Raw genomic sequence first — 24,602 nt, 5'->3', positions numbered from 1 at the left:
GGGCCTGCTGCCAATACATCTCTGCTGCGTTTGCATCACAGTAGCTTCCAGTTTTCTATGGTGAATATATAAATATACACTGTACAGATGTATTTATGTGCATACATGGATAGATTTTGATACCTGGATACTATTGCAAGTTATTACAGATTTGCACAATAGGTAGTCCTATAAGACTTAACTTGGCAATGAAATGTTGGTAGCTTTATCAACTTGATATGCTGACCCCAAAATACATTGTTTAATTTCATTCATATCCTGAGAGCTGTATTTTATCCCCATTGAGGAGTCTCTATGTAGTTGGGGGAGTGCACTTCTCTTTTTTTAACAGTCTTTAAGTTAACAGTTAACTAATAAAAACGTGAACCTCAAATCTTTTTCAGCATTTGTCAGGGCATCTTGATATTCCATCAGTATGGAAAGATCAGGGATACAGAGAGGTGCTCTAGTATAAAAAGTCATAGTTCGGTCATAGCAAGAGAAAATTTGATAAACTAGGAAAAGAGACTCATGTAATATTCATCTCCCTATGTTTTGCAACTCAGTTATCATTAATATTAATAGCTATTTTCTTTAGCAACTGCACAGGAAGAAAGGTTAAATGTATATTTCACTTTTTTTCATGCTGAACTTTACCTGACCATTATCAGATATTATCAGGAACATCAGTGCTATACAGTTAAACCCCCTTTTAATCTAATTCTGTAACTTTCCACAGCTCAACAGTCAGAGAAACAGCAGACAAATGGATATCTCTAATTTCTTATATGCACCAGATTTCTCAAAAGCCACTTTCTATTCTATATTTCTTAAGACTTAAAAGCAATACATGCAAATTTGTAGGTTTACTTACAGCTACCATTTTTCATTTTCAAAATGTCAGAGGCATTACTTTGCATGAATCTCCACACATGCAGAGTTAGTTTGGCATATACAGGATAGTCCTGAGTTGCCACGTAAGTATAGATCATCTGAAAGGTGCATGTTCAGTAGGTCTGCTCATATGGAATGTGTTTGACATATACACTTGTCAGCCATTTATGTCCTCCAGGTTCAACATCGAAGCAACTGGCAAAACCCAACAGAAAATCTGTCCAAGCCAGATGGAAAGCAGCCAGATGTCTTAAAATGCTGAAGAGAAACAGGAATTTGGAAAAGAAATAAGAACCTGAAGACACCCCAGGGAGATGACTTGCTTTTATCCAAGAGATGATTTTGAATGTTCCTTCTAATTGGAGAGTAAAAAGTAGCTTTACAAACCATTCAGACAATACAGAGTGAGTAGAAGCTAAATTTCTAACCTTTTATGTGTGTCACTTCACGTTAACAATGATGTTATTCTCATTCTGGAAAATAACATTTGTCACATAATATTACTGTGTTTTACAGTATGTGGACCATAGGAAATTAATACTAACTGTGTTTCTTTAGGGCATGAAATGTATATTGCTGGATAGACCAGGTTTTCTTGGGGGAAAAAAGTTACAATTTATGTTTGATAAGACCATAAACTTGTGAAATAAACATTTAGGAATTCCTTGTTATGGTAAATTTAACCCAACTGGGATTTATTCAAGAAAAAACTCAATTTTAAGCATTTTTATCATGCATGATGAAAAAAGGGGGCATTTAAAACTACTGTAGGTGATAAGTAACATTCTAGAGGATCTATCCTTAAAACCCCAAAGAATTTGTTCTCCCTCTTGCCCTTCAAATTCACTCTCTAGCACATTTTTAAGTTCTGTGGATGTTATCTGTGGTATATTAAATAAATTTAACAGCAAAGATATTACACAGAATGCTGCCTTGCACCTATTCCAAGTAGCTATTTCAAAATACATCAGTGTATTTTGTTATTTTAAAGGTTGTTTTATTATTTTAAACCCTGATACTACTTCATGCCAAAAAGTATGTTGTTTCAAATTTCCTTATTCTAGTCTATATTTTAGCAATCTAAACTTTGTTTACTTAACTAATGATTTTAGTAGGATTAAAATAATCATATAAACAGATTTTGCTTCTTCAGTGTGTTTGGAACGAGTTGATACCTATACACTGCCTGACCTGCTGTTTCTTTCTTCTCATCATGCGCATATGTCTCCAAATACAGAAAACTTTCACACTGTGGACAAAGAGCTGTTACTGCAGTACTCTAAGCTGGTGCTATATTTGTGTGGTTGCATTTTCTAAGTGATTATCCTATCATAAACTACTCTGAGAGCATGTTTTTCTGTTAGGAAATATTTTAGATCTTCTGCTTGCAGCTACTTAGACTCAAACAAATTATGTTCTAATTAACCATTATTCTATTAGCCTTCAAAAGGAACAAAATACACTGCATCTACTTCCTTTGTTGCTATTCTCCAAAAGTAACCATACCCGTTCTACTGTATTGAAAATAACACCTATAACAACTGTATTCTACAAATTTAATTTTACTTGCAAATATTTCTGAAAATTTAAGCTACTATTTCAGGAGATAAATTGGATATTTCAGTAAATTTGGAGGGATGACATCTATATCTTTCAGACATTGTGCCTTTAATACAAATAGTTCTGTATTGTTCTTCAGAGAGATGTGCTGCTTCCTAAATAGGCACAAGCAGTAACATGTTCTTTGTCTGTGAAACCACTACACTGCCAAGCACTTGACAAGTTACTCTAAGGATTATTTGCTCTAAAAAAATATTACTCAATTTAGACAATTGCTTGACTAAAAAAATCTTCCATAATCATTAAATAATGATGAAGTTTACTCCTGAAATTTTGACTGTCATAAATTCTTTTAAAGATTCCAAAATTATTTTTTCTTGCAGAAATATTACCTATAATGCATGAGTTTATTTTGTATTATCCACTTCTCTGTAAGATTTTTTAGCTTCAATAAAGCAATATATTTAACAGAAACTATTCTGACAGGTACTATGCTACTTCACAAGATTTTTTTTCAAATGCATGTCTGAACTACGCATTATTTTAGTGGAAGCTACCCATCTCTTTCCTCTAAGACTGTGAAGTTAATACACAGAATACAAAACTTTTATAAATGTTATTTCTCTGGATAGCATTTTATAGATGTTAATCAAATCCAAGATTAATCTCTTATTCTTAGCTGTTCTAGGAGAGCTCCTGATGCTGTTTTATTGTACCTTCATTTCTTCTGTGAAAAACTTACATTACATCTTACTTTAGGTTCTCTTATATTTTCTTTTACAAAGTGTTCATCTTTTTTTCAGGTCTTATTTCAACTTCCCTTGCTAAGTTTAACACTGTTTCAACTCTTGTTTTACATCCTTTTATGATCTCTGATTCCTGAAGGTATGTCTTCTATTTATTTGTTTCACCTTGGTTCAAGACAATTGTCAGCTCACAGACCCCTTGTACATTATTATTTCTCTTCACTCAGAAATCTTTTCATGACTTGAAAAGTTGCAGATGAATAAAAGCTGAATAATAACTCTGAAAATATTATAAATTAATCAATTAATAGTGCATGTATAATGCCTGTTCTAGCTAAATAAGGTAGGTGACAAAGACCAAAAGACAGTTTACATACTTCCTTGCCTCTTTACAAACAATACTTCTGTCTTTGAAGTCTTTTTGTGGCTTTATCATTGTTTTATATTTGTTTTCTCTGTTATTTATAATGCTTCTCTGATTTAAACAATATCAAAAACATTTGTAAAATAGCCTGGTCTCTCTGATTCCTATCACTTTGTCTCTTAGATTTCCAGGATATGCTTCAGATGCTTCAGAATTTTGCATCCAGATTTTTCAAGGATTTTACACTGCCACTACTATTTAATTTCCCCCATAATAAACCTAAATGGAAGGTGAGTTTCATCCTCAAAATAACAAAAGCTTTATATGTCAGAAAATAAGAAATGACAAAAGGAGCAGGAGGATTGAAGTACAGTCCTTCCTAGCACTTACAGGTCTGCAGAGCAAGTTCAGCAATATAATAAGCCACAATAGAACAGGATAGAAATATTCATATACAGATTGAAATTAGATTCCTAACAACTAAGTGTTGAAAAACAGAATGAACAGAATCATAATTTCTGCAGATGTCTATTTCATGGAGAATTACTGAAAAAAAAATGAAAATTATAAAGATGGTGGTAAAGTTGAAGTAAATATTTACAACATACAGGGAAAGCTATATTTGATAATACTAGATACCTCTTTATCCAACAGGTTCCAAGCAAAGTTTATTTCTTAATCTTCCATACCATGTGCTTGATTTAAAGTACTGGACACAATTTCCCCATACAATGATTTAGTGTAGATTATTAAAACAGATAAAATCAGTACCAAATATAAGCACAATTTGAGAATAACATAAAATATATTCACATCAATCACAAAAGAATAAATTCTTCTTAAAAATAGTGTTAAAATAAATATTTGTCTTGCAAAGAATTCAGCAGAATGGTCTTGCGGTATTAAGTAGGATCATTGTTCATTACTGACAGAGTGTTTGTGTCACACCATTTTCTATTCCCATCTATTCTGAAATTTAAAGCCCGATTCTCAGCTCATGTCCTTGAAAAAAAAATCACTGTAGTCAATGGGAACTCAGCACCTCCATTCTTGCTGAATCCCATCCTGTGGATTCTACCAGCCAAACTAATGTCTGTAGTTGGCTTCTCATCTTTCAATTAAAGTTTTGTACAACACCTGACCTGGAAAATATTTACAGGATTGGAATTGCTCTGCAAAACTATATTCCACAAGATTAATTCAATATTTCTATGGATTTGTACAGGACATGTTATGGAATCTTTCCTTCTCTTTTAAGAATCTCAGCCCTCTCACTAGAGAAGCAATATCCCCGTTTGCAAGCATTGTATAACTAGCACCTCATACCCTAAAGAGGGAGAACAATATTTTAAAATCTTTTTAATAAAATATGGCAAAAAGTACTTTCTGTTGTTGTTGAACATATGGAAGACACCACTCAAGAGAAACATTAATGAAAAATGCCAATTTTTATAAAGTTATTATTTTTAAGTTTATAAAAAACATAAATATTGATAAAATACATATTTTCCCCAGGTGGGAAAAAGAGGACAAGAAAAAAACATTAGCAATGTAGAGAAAGCAACAACATATTGGAGTTTTTCAAGGGTACCGCAGTAACTAAGATTAATGAATAGAGCACAAACGGTTGGCGTATCACTTACCCATGGGAGTTCCAACACCATAACCTTTTGAGTCTATCAGGCCTCCAATCTGTGTTAGGTTACAGTTCCGCTGTGTGACAAACTCAATCGTTGTCGACTCCATTAAGAATGCATAATCAGAGGTAAGCACACGCTGGATGCCTTCTTCATTACTTTTGACAAGTACTGACTGCCTCCTGCTACTCATGAAGGCCCACATCTTGTCATAAGTGGAGATTTTGGATTTCTGAAAAACAAATATTAGATGCAATGTGAGTAAGAATAATATGCTTATAAGAGTGAAAGCAAATACTCAGTTTGAACATTGCTCATTGTATTATACTACATGTCAGGTCTTACTAAGACTTTATTTTAAGAGTACTTGTGCATTTAATCTAATCTGTACCCCTCATTTTGTTTGTGTAAATCAAAGCATCTAGACAGATGGTCAAGAAAATGTGCAGTATCTGCTGTTTATCTGGTTTTTTACTGTTGATATGATTTTATGTAGGATGAAGACCTACGAGTATTTGGAGTCAGTGGAAAACTGTGAAGTATTTCACCGTAGCCATCAATAGTGTTCATATTATAGGAGAATCTGTGCATTCTGGCACATTTGAAATCTTCACTCTTACTTCAATCACTCAGGTACTCCTAAACAATTTTGAAAACCTGCACACTGTGGCAACCTGAAGTAATTAAAGCATTTACAGATGGCAGCTTATGAAGAAAACAGCTGTGAGGGAGAGGGCAGCAGAGAGAGTATTACAGTCTGGTCACACAAATTCTGGCTTGCCATTCAGAAAATGACTACTAAAAGACCTAAAAATAAATGTGTGTTTTCTGCTTTAATATTCCCAGAATGCAAAGAACTGTTCTGATAGGAAGAGAGAGATAGTAGCTTGGGACAAAGAAGACAACAGTTCAGCACAAAGTGATGCTGAGCATCTACAAAGGAGTTGCATCATTTTTTTTCACCTCGCTTCTTTAAAAAAAGATACTGCATTCCCTCATCTTTGCAAAAAAAAAGAGATCATAGCAACTGGGTAAACTGGAAGTATTAGAAATTCTAAACATTCTATATTACATTTACTCCTTTGTTTCATAATGATTCAAACTCAAGATGTAACAGAAAATATTCGGTAATATTAAATCATGCCTAGTAAACAAAATGGAGAAATAAAGCATGAGAAATAGTATAAACTGACTTTTTAATGAGTCTTCAATTTTTTAATGTCAGCCTTAAACATAACTGTGTCATCAGCTCTGGTGGAGATGCTAAACAAAGATTGACACTACAAATCTTTCTGAAGTTCAGCTGATTGACAGCTATAATTTCTGTGCAGATGAAAATTAGCAGTGCATGTGGAATAAAATGAAATTTTTTTTTTTAGAAAAAAAATTACTTTGTCCCCCCATTGTGGTACAATCCAAGAGTTATTTCACTCTCTCTGGGAAGTTAGCAAATCAAGCATTTGAACTAACTCTAGTGTCAATGCTAACAGAATTGAAGACCTTTAGGACTCCACATGAACACATTGTTACTGTATTGAACATAGTCTGTGGCTGATGGCACAAGATTTTAGTAACAATGAAAGGGGAAATCATTCTTCTTCAGCATATAGTCTGAATGCATAGAATAGAGAAGACCAAACAGATATGCTTTCTCTGCACAGGGTTTGTTTTGTAAATCAAGTAATTCTTGCTAACATTTAATACTGCACTATAGCATAAGATATTTTAAACAATGAATATCAGCTCTGTAGAAATCTATAATGCTGTGTAATAGAGAAAGGGTGAAAAAATAATTGTTCCAATATTTGAAAAACTTCACCAATAACATATATTCAATTCTTTTGACATATAATCTACAACCCAATAAAAAGAAAACATTTTAGCCATTATAAATAATGAGCAATATGAAAATTTGGCAGAGAAAACAATTTTAGGAAATTGTTCGATATGGAAAATTCAGGTTGGATACAAGGAAGCAGTTCTTTACTGTGAGGGTGGTGAGGCACTGGAACAGGTTGCCCAAAGAAGTGGTAAATTCTCCATCCCAGGCTAGGCTGGAGATAGTCTTGGGTGACATGGTCCAGTGTGAGGCATCCCTGGCCATGGGAGGGGGTGAGGAGGGTGGAACCAGATGATCTTAAGGTCCTTTCCAACTCTTACCATTCTATGATTCTATGATTCTATGTTAGATACACATCGCTGATAGATGTTGAGGAAAGAAAAAGAAAAAACCAAATGAACTATAATACAAAATAAAGAATGAACTGTAATATAGTTCAGATTACATTCAAATACAGAAACTACATTTCTATATTTCTGTTGGAAAAGAAAATAAATTCCAGGTTAAAAACATGTTAGCAAAGGGGAGTGCTTGCTCTATACTGAACCATTAGAGTATGTGAAAATATACTATATCCACAAAAGGACAGAGTGCTCATATTACAACGACTGAATTAGCAAAATGAAGCCACACCTACTGCTGAAAGGAGGGAACAAAGGTAAAAAACAAAATCAGAGAAAACACTTTCACAGGATAGCTTGCTTACTGGAATTACTAAAACAACAACAAAAAAGTAAAAAAGCCTACATATGATTAGTAAGGCTGTAGAAGACAACACAGAACCTCAAACATCAGTGCACATGGCTCACAGCTGTGAAGCTAACAAGTGCATAGTTATCTCTTAGTTTCCTCATATGAGCAGAATGATGCAGTGTCTTTGCAGTGCTTTCTTCCATTAAAAGCTAAAAGTCAGAACTGAAATGAGGCTAAGGAAAACAGCCCATCTACTTGTGACCTTTGAATTCTACCATTTAGAAAATCTTACTAAAAAAAGTGTATAGTACACATTCTGGGATTTGGTTTACGTACAACAAAAAATGTTTTATCTAAAAAAACAAAAACAAACTCCAGCATTTGATTCAGGAAAACAGAACCACAACTGGTTTTCCTCTGTGTTTGGCAAGCTATTCAATAGACAAACGTGACTAAAATCAAGAAGCCAGAACAATCAAAGCATCAGAAACCCATTTGACATTGAACTAAAGAGGCTGACACTCCAACATGTGCATATTGTTTTTTTTGGCCATGATTATGTCATTCATACAGATAGAAGCAGATGCTGCAATTTACATTATGTTTTCATCTTCTTTCACTGTGTGCAAATCAATCTGGTTAATCAACTTATATAGTCCATAAATTAAGTATATTATTTTATCTGTGTTGTTTTACCATATTGCTTTATTCAACTGGTAATCAGTCTACAAAGCAGCCTAAATTGAAATCAACCAGAAATTACATCTGTATAAGATAACCTGTGATGACATGATTTATCATGCTTGTGTTCCCTCAGTAATTCAAAAGACAGTGCAAAGAAGTAAGAAAACTTCCTATGTTTTCCCATATTTAAATTTAGCTGTTTAAAAAAAAAAACAAAACAAACAATTAAAAGAAAAGATAGAAATGAAAAGGCTAAAGAAATGAAAAAAAGTGTTTATGTGGTGCACAAAATTGGAGCTATCATAATGACATTCAGAGGATACTGTCAGTGACATACTCAGCATTTATAAACCAGGTATCATTGGAAAATAACTGTGCATGTCAGGGATCACAAAAGGAAGCATTGCAAAGGCTCTAATTTAATATAATGCTATGGCTAAATTTGAGACTGGAAACAGAAAGAATCGTTGCTAGTAATGTGTTACAACACTATTGCAAAGAACTGGCTAGTAAAGACAAATATCTGAATAACAAGACTCTGGGCCACAAGGTTAGAAAAATATCAGCATGTTGAATGAATGCCAGAATAAACAAGGATAAATGGACAGGGAAGCAGACTTCATAATACAAGACAAGAGTGGATAAATGCACAGTAAAAAACGTGCTGGACCAATTCTGACGTTTTTCTACAAAGAAAAAACACACATCCATCAATGGAGATTTTTGTTGCAGTGATAGCATCCAACTTCCTTCCTGGTTTATAAAAGCACTTGAGTGTCATGGCCCAGCTGTGCTTTCACCCATGCAACAGTTAAACTCACTTGAGGATGTAGTAACAAAGGTAATTAAAGGTAATTGATTAAATTTGGGGGAAAAAAAGGCAAGGAAAACAAAACAAAACAAAAAAACAAACAGAAGCCTAGTTGTTATATATTCTATGAAAGCATTCTCCACCACACAGGAATTAAACAATGACAATCGTTATGTCACATCCCCTTCCAGAGTCAAGACTCCCAATCTGATTTCATTACTTTCCATTTATGAAACTACCTACAACAGCTATGTGTCTTCTGTTGTCCTGAGCATTGCATTCTTAATGAACACAGGCCACTTTTCTTGAAGTTGCTAGATTTGTGGATTATTCTAAGGCCAGAGGAACCATTATGTATATTTATTCTGACCTTCTGTAATACACAGACTATGAAATGTCACTTTGGAATTACTTCACCAAGCACATCACTTTTGTGTGTGCACAGCAAAAAAGGATGACATATGAAAAATACATTCATAAAGGCCCATCTATATGAGCCTTAGCAAGGTGCCAAATATCCCTCAAGGTCTCTCCTAGCATCCTTGATGACAAGTTGGTAGGATATGGACTGCACAGGTGGAGCACTTACAAGTGGGGAAACAGCTGAGATGTTAATCTTTAAAGGTGGTAGTTAATAGCTCAAGGCCAGACCAACATCTTGTCATGAGTGGAATGGCTCAAGGGTCAGATCTAGACCGTCAAAATATTTTTAAAAGGTTTGGAAAATGGTATTGAAAGCACGCTTACCAAGTCTGTGGAAGACACTAAACAGGGAGAAGAGATAGATATATTGGAAGATAGAACTACCATGCAGAAAGAGGCTGGAAAATTACAACAGGAACTGTATAAGGTTTAACAAAGATAAATGCAAAGTCTGTTCAGGGGGAAAGTAATCCCAAACATCCATACTGGCTGGGAATTGACGATAAGGAGTGTATCTTGGCTGAAAAGAATTTATGGACCCAATATGACAGCAAGCTGAGCATAAACAAGCAGCCCACACTTGCAGCAGGAAAACAAACTTCAGTTTGTATAAGCAAGAATTGTACAAGCAGGTATAACTGTATTAGCAAGTACATTCTACTTGTATAAACAAGAATGAACATAGAAAGAACAAGGGATATGATTAATCCACAATACTTGGCACTTGTCAAGACACACTAGGAACATCGTGTTCATATTTCATTGTCAGGTTTCAAGAGAGATATTAAAATTGGAGAGTGTCCACCAAGGTGATCAGAGGGTTGGAGATCTTGTTCAACATCTTTGTCGGTGACATGGATAGTGGGATTGAGTGTAACCTCAGCAAGTTTGCCGATGACACCAAGCTGTGTGGTTTGGTTGATATGCTGGAGGGAAGGGATGCCATCCAGAGGGATCTTGACACACTTGTGAGGTGGGCTGATGCCAACCTTATAAAGTTTAACAATGCCAAGTGCAAAGTCCTACACCTGAATCAGAGCAATCTCAGGCACAGCTACAGGTTGGGCAAAGAGATTCAGAGCAGCCCTGTGGAGAAGCACTTGGAGGTGTTGGTTGATAAGAAAATGAACATGAGCCAGCAGTGTGTGCTTGTAGGCCAGAAAGCCAACCTGTCATGGGTTGAGCAGTAGCAGTCATTTTTTCTCCTTCTTGTAGCTGGTGCAGTGCTGTGTTTTGACTTCTGGGCTGGGAACAGTTGCTTGGTGGCGGGGGTGTTTATGTTCAGGGCCATTTTCTGAGCACATGCTCCAGCCAGTTGGAGGAGGGGAGGCCAGAAGGAAGGAGAGACAGGACACCTGATCCAGGCCAGCCAATGAGGTATTCCATACCATAGCACGTCATGCCCAGGAGGCATACTGGGAGAGAGAGCTGGAAGGGTGGAGCTCTGAAGGGAAATGGAGGAGGGAGTACGCGGTGCTCAGCCGGGCAGGGTGGAGTGAGTTATGGGTCGGTGGCTGGTGCGGTGTTGTATTATTTTCGCTTGTTATTGGCTGTATCATTATTATTGTGTTATGCCTTAGCAATTAAACCGTTCTTATCTCAACCCGTGGGGGCTACATTCTTTGGATTCTCCTTCTTAACTCTCCGGGAGTTGGGGGAGCAGGATTTGGTTTAAACCAAGACACAAACATATCCTGGGCTGCATCAAAAGGACCAGCAAGTGGAAGGAGGTGATCCTGCCCCTCTACTCTGCTCTCATGAGACCTCACTTGGAGTATTGTGTGCAGTTCTGGTGTTCTCAACATAAAAAGGATATGGAACTGTTGAAACAAGTCTAGAGGAGGACCACAAGGATGATCATGGGTCTGGAGCACCTCCTGTATGAAGATAGGCTGAGAAAGTTGGGGCTGTCTAACTTGGAGAAGAGAAGGCTGCGTGGAGACCTCATAGCAGCCTTCCAGTATCTGTTCACTGTATGAACAATTTAAGCATTGGAACAGGTAGCTCAGAGAGGTACTGGAATCAGCTCACTGGAAATATTTGAGACAGCCTGACATGGCCCCTAATAAGCTAGTTTAAGACCTTGCTTTCAATTAGGAAAACAGATCTCCTTCAACAAGAGGAACTGATCTCTAAAGGTTCCTTCCAACTTAGAGTTTTCATTGATTTCTATGATTCTTAATCAGTATGAAGTTACATAGAAAAAGTGTTTCTGGAGACTCTTCAAATTTGATGTTAAGCAAGTTCAAGAAAGCAAACCAAAACATATACTTTCCTGTTTGGGGAAAACAAACCAACCAACCAACCAACCAACTAAAATCCCAAAACTGCTGTGAACTTATGCAATTTATAAATTAAGTCAAATGCAAGCCTGGTATTATCAAGAGAAACACGTTTTCCTGTCTTTATCACCCTTCAGTCCTTTGATGCTCAAGTAGACTCATCCCAGTTGTTTCATACATGACCCCTTGAAAGTCCTGAACACAATTATGGAAATCCAAGCTTAACTGTACATATAATAGGTTTAATTTATTCATTCCTTATTCTTTTCTGTAAGTAAGAGTGACTTTTTTTTATTTTTTAGTTTATTTCTGATATTCTTAGTAATGGCAAAAGCACTAATTTATCTCAAGATTTTTTCTAAACATAAAGTGGCTAGATGTTAAATTTAGGTGAAGCAAACATTATAGATGATCTTCTTATGTCTCACATCTGTTCTAACACATTTGGGATATGTCTCTGGTATTTTAGGCCACAGATGATTAGTACCATTTAATAGAGAGATAAAAAGAGAGTTAATTAATACATCTCAAACTTAGCCTAGGGTAAGGGAAGTTTTAGGAATACTTCAATTGTCCTCAAGCATTATAAATACAGGAAAATTAAAAACTAAGGTTAACTGAAAGACTTTGAACACATGGATAATTGAAAACAAATTGTAAAAAAACATAAATAGTATGCTCACTGTCCTGAACTGTCACCAACTGAAAACTTGTGAAGGCTGAGTGCTACCGTTCAAGTATCTATCAACAACTGATGATGCGTTCATTCTGTTTTGCATTCTTTTGTACTTTCTGCAATTTGTAACAGTGTACACTGACCCACTTCTGCCAGTTCTTAATATGAAACAGAATTCTTTAGAATAGGTACTATTTTCTTCAAACCTCTCTGTCATGGGTTGAGCAGTAGCAGTCATTTTTTCTCCTTGTAGCTGGTGCAGTGCTGTGTTTTGACTTCTGGGCTGGGAACAGTTGCTTGATAGCGAGCATGTTTTGACGGTGTTTTTGTTCAAGGCCTTTCCTGAGCACGTGCTCTGCCGCGGAGGAGGGGAGGCCAGGAGGAAGGAGAGACAGGACACCTGACCCAGGCTAGCCAATGAGGTATTCCATACCATAGCACGTCATGCCCAGGAGGCAACTGGGAGAGAGAGCTGGAAGGGTGGAGCTCTGAAGGGAAATGGAGGAGGGAGTACGCGGTGCTCAGCCGGGCAGGGTGGAGTGAGTTATGGGTCAGTGGCTGGTGGGGTGTTGTATTATTTTCGCTTGTTATTGGCTGTATCATTATTATTTGTAGTAGTAATGGCAATAGTGATTTGTGTTGTGCCTTAGCAATTAAACTGTTCTTATCTCAACCCGTGGGGGCTACATTCTTTGGATTCTCCTTCCTAACTCTCTGGGGGAATGAGTGAGAGTACTGTGAGAATTTGATTTAAACCACGACACTCTCAATGCTTCTGAAGTGGACAATAATGGGACTTCTGAGCTAAACAGCAATATATGCTAATAATGATCAATATCAGAATCCACTACAAGAATCAGAATGAAAGATATCAGATCTTATTCATTTTTCACCTTTGCACAATATCAGTACCTGCCCTATTTCCAGATTTTTTTTTAAATAAACCATTTAAATTTGTTATAATGACAAAACTATTTTCGGTATCCAGTAAGCCATAGCTAATTCTACACTCCAAAAGTAAGCGCTGTTTTTTCAGCCACCAGAAGCAATATATTTACTGATTTTTACATAGCTGACCACATTGTGTGTAAAACACAATTTGGTCTTAATTGCATATCTGCGTCTGAGGCCTCTATAATATAGTACAATACCATAGGCATTCCAAAGTCTCCACAGTTTGAGTCATCGTTAGAGGTGAAGGCATAGCTTTCACAGAGCACTTTGCTAATCACTAGCACCTAAAGTATACTAAAAATAACATGCATTTCTTCACCAGTGGTGGAGGCCAGACTTAAATCATCTTAATTGTCCTCTATAACACAACAGACAGACTGTGTTAAAACTTCTGATATCTTCAGATTTTCTGATCAGATTAGGAACTAGTTATAAAAACAACATTTATAGCACTGTGTTTTTTTGTCTCCTAGAGCTGTGAGACAATCTTTTTCTCAGTCATTAAAGAATGTGGAAAAGACACTTTCCATTTCATCAGACTGGTCTCACTGACTCTGGTCCTCTGACTCTAGGAAATTTCTTTTGTTCTCTGCTATCCCTCTGCCCCTGTTTTTTCTTAACTGCTGATGCCTGAAAACCCTGAAGTGAACCAGCTGATTTAGATTTGGTTATGTCAGCATAAATACAATAAAACCAATGCATACAGCATTCTCTCCTCCATAACGGCTGTTTTCATGGTCCATATGGCACAAATGAAAAAAGATAGGAAAGGTGTTTCTGCCAAGAATAGAACTACAAGGAATAAAAAATGTAGTGCTCAGAGAAAGACATTTTTACTCTTGCCCGATTGTGCTTTTTGTTTTACAAAACAGATTTTTTAGAAACATGAGATATTTAAAGTGAGTTATGGTTACAAAACCCCAAACCTTAATGATGTTGAAATAAGTAAGTTTTCACTATCAGCTTTGAGCTGGAAATAAGTAAGGATATTATAGCTCAAAAATCACTAATGGATTTCTGAAAATTTCCTTGCCTTTTATAAACCAATGATTTATAATCCTCTACCAAATTATAACTAACATCACAATAGTTCTTTCTGTATAATGCTGTGGCAGATGATAAGTGTGATATTTCTCACACTTCTGTGGGTTTCTTCCTTTATAAGTAGGAACAAGACACTAAGCAAATTTAATCTATTCTTAAAGCAGATCCTATATTCTGTATGTTCTTTGAAGATAAATCCAATTCTGCTCACTCTGCCTGTTCTCAGACACTAACTGCAGGACAAAACCTCCACGCTTCATTTGCACTCTATCTGGAAGTAAGCTCCTTTTCCAAAAGCAGTGAGTGCATGGTTTTGTCATTGGAACTAGGCATGAATTTCACGAATACTACTTTAAACATTTACCTTAATATAGTAAGAACATGCCACAACACCATGATTTAAACAATTGTACTCTCACATCATCTATACTGGGATGGAAGACATTTTTGCAATGTTCAAAGCAAAATTAATACGCTCTATGCCCAGAACGTTCTGTTGCTGTTGTGATTTAAAAGAAATTCATCAGGCAGCATTAGAAATTAAACTAATAACACTCAAGAGCTCTTTGAATGAGTAGAAGGGATAGAAAGCCCACTAATGATTATTTGCTAATTTGTTGCCTCAAACAGTTAAGAATAAACACTGCTTCATTATCTTCACAGATTTTAAAAACTTAACAGAACTTCCATTGTCACTTTTTTTGGCACCTGTCAAGTAGCAGCATTATCATTTCTTGTTTCCTGTAATGATAGTCATCAAAGTCAGTCTAGTGAAACAGATTGGTGGCTTTTTTCCCCCAGTAAATTCCTCCGTCAGTTCTGTTGTCAGACCTAACAAAACTCTGAACATCCAATATAACAAATAATTTCAAGTATTTCTTTACTAAATTGATCTTATGTAAAATATTTGACACCTATATATTAGCATAAGCCACCACTGAAGTATTCTGCAGAGGGATTTGGTTTCAGCATTCAGAACTTTTTTATTATAGTAAGTAAATTACTAAAAACACTGGACCATATGTGCTAGCTAATAACAGCTGAGTCTGTCTCTGCACTCGTCTGATCCTGGTCACTAGAAAATTGGAGTTAATTCAGGCAAACAGGATCGATGCCATATGTGGTTCATTTCAAAGTTATAGAGGTGTGGTAGGAGGCTGATCAGAACTGTTTCTCTGTTAGCAAATCTGTCAGGTCTTGGAAAAATTCTGGACATTTTATCTTGAAACTCTTGTGCTTTCCTAAAAAACATACTGGAAAACATAAGCAGCATAACATGACATTACATAATGGAGAGGCTGAAAAAAGACTTAAAGATCTAAGATGAAACGATACAGTAAAAGACAAACTTTTCAAAATGGTTGCTGAAGATGAAGGGAAGAATATAACTGCTAAGTACTTGTCTTATTTTCCTCAAAAGTTGGAAGTCCTTCAAAGCCTATTAAACACTTGAGATAAAAAAAAAAGAAAAATCTGATTTTTGTCTTTCAAAAATTTTTGATATGTCAGCAATTGCAGATACACTGAATTGCAATGAAAAGTAGAATAAGAAAACATGAAATCAAGTTTCAAAAACCATTACATAATAATTTATTAGGAAAAAAGCAGACAGAATGGCAGGGAAAAAAATAAGAGAAAGTAAAATTTCACCTCAATTTTTTTAAGCATGAAAACAATAATAAAAATAAAAACTTAACCATGGAAAAGTTGAAAAACTGTGATTTTTTACAGAGAATTCCTGAGCTGGCATGAAGATTTTCTGTGGTACTGAGCAAGATCACATCATGAGATGACTTAATGATGTTTTAAGCTTTCTAACTAAAAATTTCTACTAATTCACACAGTAGAAGGCTTTTATTATTGACTAAATTATTGATTTACATTTACGTATTTATAGTTAGACATGGTACAATTACACTTCATTATCTATGAGTTTTGGGGACTGCACAGAATTTTATATCAACAAAAAAACACTTCAAAAATGGCTCGAAATATTTACTCTCTGACATGTCATCTGAGTTCTGCAATACAATCAAGAGTTTATATTTGACATTATATACTGACATGCTCTAGTGGAAATCAATGTGCTATCACAAAAATATATTATGAGTTGTTGTGTGATATAACTCCTAGGAAATTTATATTGTTAATGATTTTATAGAATTATCAGAATTCCTAAGGATTCTAGACATTTCCTCCATGGAAGTGCTGGGTATAGCTGAGCATCACATTTCAGATTCTGCATTTCCCCGGTCAAATTATCAGTAAGTAGATCAGTTGGACATAAAAAAGTAATTCTGCTATTCATCCAGGAAAAAAAAATAATGGTAAACACAGTTTTTATGAAATTTGAACATCCATTCAGTTAAATTTAGCTACATTTATATAAGTATTTTTGTTAATCTGCTTACTGAAACAAGCCAACCTTTTATGAATGCTATCAAATTATACTGCTGAGCAGTTTCAAATAGTAAGAGCGAGAACTATCATCTCTGACTTTATTTCCCACTTTATTTTAGTTAAACTATTTGTGAAAACTCAGAAACTCCATTGTAGGGAATTTTATGGAAACTAATTTATAAACAAGTATTTTAGAAATATTCAATAAATAATAGCTAAATATGTAATAAATTACTATAGTAAAAGTTAATATTGTTACTTGTAACTACATATTCTGCTGTTCACTTGTCATTTAAGACTGAAAACAGTGGCAGCAAAACTAAAGTGAAAGCATAGAAAACTAATAGAATTTATTACACTTTTATATCATACCACTTACATTTCTGTAGTTTCCATGTAGTTTGACAAAAAGAAACATTTAAAGTGACAGTGCTTGTTATTGTATTTTGGCACGTTACTGATGCCATTGTCAATGTATTATTGTAGTTTTATTATTTCAGGTGACCCTTCAATACTTACAGATAGATAGGGTTGCAGAGATCACCTATGAGTTTGAAAGCCATTGTGTTAGGAAAGGTGTTGCAACAACAGTGCAAACCTGATTTCTTGATACAGCCCAAGAAGGAGAGCAGCCAAAGCAGTGACAATACAAGCAGATTCCAACATGATAAAGTGCATGAAACCTTTTTGGGAAATAAGGGAATAGTTTCATCTCCTTTGGATACTGATCATCTCCTGAGGTTGCTAAAAAATGGTATCAATTAACATAATAGGTTTTTCTAACGAGGAGTTGGGTCAGCATTTGGACTGATACACCACTAGCTCAATTTACAATAAACAGCTGCAGGTAAGTTATAAATATTACCTGTCAGCAATAAAATTAATAAAGAAAAATGACCTGGTTTAAGGTGCACAGCTCCATAAACATCTTTTAACTTTAGTCATAAGACCTTAATCAACTGTTATTGTTTCATCTTAGCAATAGCTGTATTCAGTATTGTTCACCAACACTATGCATTTAATGTCATTTCTGAAATGGGGGCAAGTACTAGAATCTTATTATTTTGCATTTATGGTCTGGCAGATAAACATAAATCAGAATATAAAAGTTGCACTGAACCTTCCAGGAAATTGCTAGTTACTGAAGATCTCTGGGAAGAGTATATTCAAGTTCATCATGACAGATGTGATAGTATCTGCAAATTAGCACTCTGTTCATTCAGGTTATGGCAGTATTTGCCATAATTCTAGTATTTTATTTTGTTTTTAATAGCAAACATTCTATAGCTAACTTTAAACTAGGAGAATAGATAATAACCAGACAGTATATCCATGTCACTTTTTTGCCTTTAAATCTTTAAATCCAAAGAACTCTTAACATCCAAACAGCTAACTCAGAAGTTCTTAAATCTGAAGAAACACCAACCAAATAAAAAATATATACAAGATAGAGTCCCACAATCATAGCATTTTCTTTTCATTATAATTAGTCTCTGTTTAATTTTTTTTCATTTTCAGTAAAAGCCAAGATTAAAGAAAATCCCAGTAACCTGCTAATTTGCTCCTCTTAAGATTGCATAATCATACAGCATGATTATTCTAGTTTTGCCTGCTATTAACTATTATCCTAATGGGACTTGTATTTCATTCATTACTAGGCTCAGAAAAAGTTAAGCAAGTTATAAGTCTATTGTGGTTTAACCCTAGCCAGCAGTTAAGCCCCACACAGCTGTTTGCTCACTCCCCCTGCTGGGGATGGGGGAGTAAAATGGAAGAGTAAAAGTGAGTAAACTTTTTTGGCTCAGTTTAGTGAGTGAAACAAAAACCACACACACAAGCAAAGCAAAATAAGAAATTAATTTACCATGAATGCGCCTCTGTACAGGACCAAATACTAACCCTCAGGGTATACTGTTTCTGTCTGATCTCCAGCTGGACTTCAAGATGTTCATAACAACCCTTTGAGCCTGGCATTTAAACCACTTTTAGGTACTTCTCACTCTCCACTTTTCTGGTCCACACTAGACTAGATAGACACTTTCCACCAAATATATATAAGGGCAATCTCTTGTCCTTTCCTTGTGTTGATCTCTCCTCTAAAGCCTATAAAGGCATTTAAAATAGCTTATAGGAAAAATCTCTTTAAACTAATTAGAATATTTTGGAAACAAAGAGTGGACTTCTGCTGCACTGAACAGATATCATGTTTATGTACCCATTCTGCCTACACTTTCACGTATAAAAAGTCAACATTTATCTCCATCACTGTATTGTTTTCTTGTAAAGGTATAATGACTTTGCTTAAGACTCTATTGCTTTTTATTTCAATTCTACCTTCTATAGAGTTTACAGATGTTAGATTGCTAACATTTTGAGAAGACAAAATAGTACCCCTGTTGCTCCCAATACATGAGTAAAAGCTAGTATCTGACAAACTTTTTTTTCTTTTTTTCTTTTTTTTTCTATAGCAAAGTTACTAAAATCAGTCTTAGGAAGCTCATTTTCTTTGTTCAGTTTTGCGCAACTTTGTTTAATCTTCCTCTGGAATTTTTCTTAGTTTTCTTTGTATTGGTTAGGAAAAACAAAAAATAAAGTTTATGTCAATATTCCAGTCCTGAATTCTTGTCTTAAAAAGTTTCATCAAGAATTCATTAATGCTTGTCTACTGTGCCTTAGCAATCAGAACATGATTTTGTAACTTTTATGTCTCATTTAAAAAATTTCAATCTGTTTTTCAGTCACTAGCATAGTGGGTTTTTTCCATTTGCCTGCATTAAAATACTCTTTGCTCACCTCAACTGTTTTGACCTTCACTCACGTGAAGTATGATTAATGTTTAGATGTGTTAAGCATTTGCTTTGACAAGCTTTTTTTCCACTTTGCCTTTTTTTATTTTCTTTGAGTCTTTTTGATATATAAAAATTTATTTCATATTGGAAGCTGTCAAGAGGCTTATGGCAGTCTTACTTTCTCCTTTAAACAGACTTTATCTAAACAATTCCAAATACCTGCTGTAGTGCAGTACCTTTTCTTCTGGATTACAAGGCATCCCATTTACTTGGAGTATGAAATGATGGAGAAAGAACTAACACAAGCTCATGCATAAATTTACTTGTCTTTAGGATCAACCTTTTGAACTCCTTTAAGACAATGATTAAGTTAGTTTCTTACTGTCTACACAGCTGTCCTGCACCAAAAAGTAGGTTATAAGTTAGTTTGCTTCTTTGTTTTTATTATACATTAAGTCAAATATGCAGGGCTGAGAAAGACATAACTAGAAAAAAGCTAGCAAATCACACTTATCAAAGGGGACAAAATACACCAGCTCAAAGAAAATATATTGTTTTTAAAGATGTTGCTTAAATATCCTGCAAACTGTAATTTATATTTATTTAGTTCTCCCAATTTCAATTATCACTCAGAAGCCTATACTAAAGCTATTGCTCTTTTAATACTTACTCCTGCAAGGCATGCTAAGGAACATGAAAAACAACAACATGCTAGGTGACAGCCAGCATAGCTTCACTAAGGGGAAATCCTGCCTGACCACTTTGGTGGCCTTCTATGACAGGGCTACAGAACTGATGGACAGAGGTGGAGCAGTTGATGTCATCTACCTGGACTTGTGCAAAGTGTTCGACACTGCCCCACACAACATCCTCATCTCTAAGTTGGAGAGACATCAATTTGATAGGTGGACCACTCAGTGGATAAAGAACTGGCTGAATGGCTGCACTCAACCAGTTGTGGTCAGTGGCTCAATGTCTGCCTGGAGATCAGTAACGAGTGGTGTCCCTCAGGGATCGGTGTTGCAATCGGTCTTGTTCAATGTCTTTGTTGGTGACATGGACAGAGATTGAATATGCCCTCAGCAAGTTTGCCGATGACACTAAGCTTTGTGGTTTGCTTGATATGCTGGAGGGAAGGAATGCCATCCAGAGGGACCTCAACATGCTTGTGAGGTGGGCTGATGAAGTTTAACCATGCCAAGTGCAAGGTCCTACACCTGAGTTGGAGCAATCCCAGGCACAGCTACAGGTTGGGCAAAAAGGAAATTCAGAGCAGCCCTGTGGAGGAGGACTTTGGGGGTGTTGGGTGGTGAGAAAATGAACATGAGCCAGCTTCAGTGTGCGCTTGCAGCCCAGAAAGCCAACCATATTCTGGGCTGCATCAAAAGGAGCATGATCAGCAGGTTGAAGGAGGTGATCCTGCCTCTCTACTCTGCTCTCGTGAGACCTCACTTGGAGTATTGTGTGCTGTTCCGGTGTTCTCAACATAAAAAGGAAATGGTATTGTTAGAACAAGTCCAGAGGAGGGCCACAAGGATGATCAGGGGACTGAAGCACCTCCCATATGAAGACAGGCTGAGAAAGTTGGAGCTGTTCAGCCTGGAGAAGAGAAGGCTGCATGGAGACCTCATAGCAGCCTTCCAGTATCTGAAGGGGGGTTATAGGCATGCTGGTGAGAGACTATTCATTAGGGACTGTATTGACAGGACAAGGTGTAATGGGTTAAAGCTTCAACGGGAGAAGTTTAGATTGGATATAAGGAAGAAATTCTTTCCTGTTAGGGTGATGAGGTACTGGAATGGGTTGCCCAGGGAGGTTGTGAATGCTCCATTCCTGGAAGTGTTCAAGGCCAGGTTGGATGAAACCTTGGGTGATATGATTTAGTGTGAGGTGTCCCTGCCCATGGCAGGGGGGTTGGAACTAGATGATCTTAAGGTCCTTTCCAGCCCTAACTATTCTATTATTCTATGATTCTACGATTTGGTAATATATATATGCAAATAATGTTTGAAACACATAACATATGGGTCTTCCATTTATCATAGAACCATAGAATAGTTAGGGTTGGAAAGGACCTTAAGATCATCTAGTTCCAACCCCCCTGCCATGGGCAGGGATACCTCACACTAAAACATATCACCCAAGCTGGTATAGATACCAATGTTTAAAAAAGAAATTTCTATAGTTATTCTATATTTGTGAGGAGCTGTATGTGGAGAACAAGATTTTTTCCAAACAAAAATGAAAAAATTATGCCTAGATCAGAGATGCTTAACAGAACCCCAGCCTAAGCTTGCTAGTTCAGAATGAAGTGCAAACAATGGTCACAAATAAACATCACTGAGAAATAAAAGATTCTTTATTTTATGAACACTCAAACATGTATATTATGGACATTTTGACATGACACTTGCACAAGCCATATTTCTGCTAATCTTTCTGGATTATGCTTAGGGTGCCTGATTGAATGGCATTGACTATAATTCTATTCTCTGGTAAATGCTTCAGTAATTCATAAAGTACTTATTCTATAAAGAAAATCACTAGTATTAACAAATCATGTCCTATAACAGCCTTCAATTCTTGACTCTATGGTGCAAATTGGATAAAAATATTATAGCAGATTGATGAAGCAGCTCTCATTCACCCATAGAACCACAGAATGTTTTGGGTTGGAAGGGACCTTCTGAAAACACCTAGTTCAAACTTCCTGACAGGGTCAGGGACATTTTTCACTGGACCAGGTTGCTCAAACTCCATCCAGGATGCCCTTGAACACCCAATGATGGGTCATCCACAGTTTCCCTGGGCAACTTATTCCACTGCCTCACCACCTTCATTGTGAATAATTTCTTCCTTGTGTCCAATGCCCTGGTAAAATGTCTCTCTCTGTTTTTCTTATGCGCTCTCTTTGAGTATTGAAAGGCCACACTTGAGGTATCCTCAGAACCTTCTCTTCTCCGAGCTAAACAACCCCTGCTCTCTCAGTCTTTCTTTGCAAGAGAGGTATTCAAGCTTTCTGACCATTTTTGTGGCGCTCCTTTGAACCCACTATAAAAGGTCCCTGTCTTTCTTGTACTACAGCTGAAAAAATACCATCAGAAACAAGAAATAGTTAGGCACTCAGAAACTGAAAAAAGGTTGAAAGAAGGCTTAGAACTCTTAGAAAATGACTGTGGTTATTGAAGCAAGAGTTTGTGAAAATTTGTTACTCACTAATGCTATGAAGCTGTGTCTGTGAAATATCCCAATTAACCTGGAGTATTTTGTTTGGTTTGCATTTTCTTCCAAATAGTCTTTCCATGACAATTAAGGTTTTGACTGTCATCAATTCAAGGTGAGGAAAATGTTTTGGTATCTAAAATATTTCTTCAGGGCAAGAAAATTGGAGTAAAATGACAATCAGTATACTGTTGTCATATAGCCCTTAAAATCCTTTCTAATGAACCAGGGCAAAGCCTTTTTCTTTTCTCTAAAGCATTTCTTAATTTTAGACAATCAATTCCCAATAAATTAAAATCTTAATTTTCCCTTTCTTCATATCTCTTTGCCAATAACCTTACCTTAAAGCCACAAGTGGCATTCATGTAAAGGGGTCCTTGACATTCAGAACCACCATTTCTTCCCATTAAAGAGGTAAACTCTACAAACAACTTTAAATAGAGCATAAAAACATAGCAGACCTCATTGAATTTGGAGAATCCCTTTCCTTCATTGCAATACCTCTACTAGTTCAAATCTCCAAATCAGATACTACTTAGTCCTTAGGAACAATGTATTTCTCCATATATATTTATATACAGATATATATAATCCCTAGCTCTGTGTTTATATGCACACATATACACATGCATGTACCTGTGGATTTATGCTTTTCTCACAGATCCTAGATTAAGAATTGAAGTTGACTAAATAATTACGCTTGACAGATGCAACACTTTCTATACAGCAGCTTCTCCTGAGCCTCCTATATTTTCTGGAAGAGATAAGTAAAGAGGCATTTTGGATCTAGAAGACTTGCAGTAGAAGATGCTGTAGCTTTGCAGTACAATTCTTAAGATTTTCTGGATTCTAATTTCAGTGAATTTGTATAATATTGGGATTTCTATTTAATGATTCTCACAAATACGTGCTGTCTGATATAGCCAACTAGCCAAATCACCTCCTTTGTGTCCATTTACATTTCTATCCATTTCTTCTCAAAGGCATCCAGAAATTAGTATCTCCTTATATATATGCAATAATCTGCAAGAGGGAAGTCATCTGGGAAGGTTGAAGCGATCTCCTTTGAAAACTCTTCAGAAGTAAACTACTCATTATCCTTTCCAAGACATGAGCTGTGGCTAGAAAGCTAGAGGTCATCTGAATAGATCAAGATACAATCTGTTCTGAGAAAAAACACTGACATAACGCAAGTTGTTGTTCAGATAAGGAAAACAATTAGAACTTTGTTCTTTATTTAATATGATGAGGAAAGTGGTGGAAAGGGAGAGCCAGAAAGGAATATGGTGTGCCTCCACAGCAGCAAACAGTTATGACCAATTTACTCTCCCTGGAGTAAAGAGGACATTTCTTACATTCTTGATAAAACTTAAGTGCCTGTGTCAACGCTTATAAATAATGTATAAATATTCAGAGAATGTAACAAAATTCATTTGGTTATAAAACTAAAGTTGTACAAGTGAAGCTCAAATTCAATTTGAGCCTTACTCTAACAAAAAAAGAAAATCTCTTTGCTTACCTGACTGTGTCTGTAAACATCTTTCCAGTTACCTGCCACTCTCAGAGTAAAATATCAGGACTGCTACTTTTGTCAGGATTTTTGA

General features: G+C 35.9%; 1 protein-coding gene across 1 annotated transcript in view; it reads right to left on the bottom strand.

Moving 5' to 3' along the window:
* The window catches only part of GRIK2 (glutamate ionotropic receptor kainate type subunit 2), a 399,537-nt gene that overhangs the window by 30,771 nt on the left and 344,164 nt on the right, over positions 1-24,602 (bottom strand). Inside the window, exon 14 of the mRNA XM_005145088.2 lies at positions 5,187-5,412. Within this exon, the coding sequence (XP_005145145.1) occupies positions 5,187-5,412 (226 nt within the window). The remainder of the gene's footprint in view (positions 1-5,186; positions 5,413-24,602) is intronic.

This window comes from Melopsittacus undulatus, chromosome 3, assembly GCF_012275295.1.
Source record: "Melopsittacus undulatus isolate bMelUnd1 chromosome 3, bMelUnd1.mat.Z, whole genome shotgun sequence".
Taxonomy (NCBI): domain Eukaryota; kingdom Metazoa; phylum Chordata; class Aves; order Psittaciformes; family Psittaculidae; genus Melopsittacus; species Melopsittacus undulatus.
Note: the sequence above shows the minus strand (reverse complement) of the source record. Positions and strands in the feature narration are given on the sequence as shown.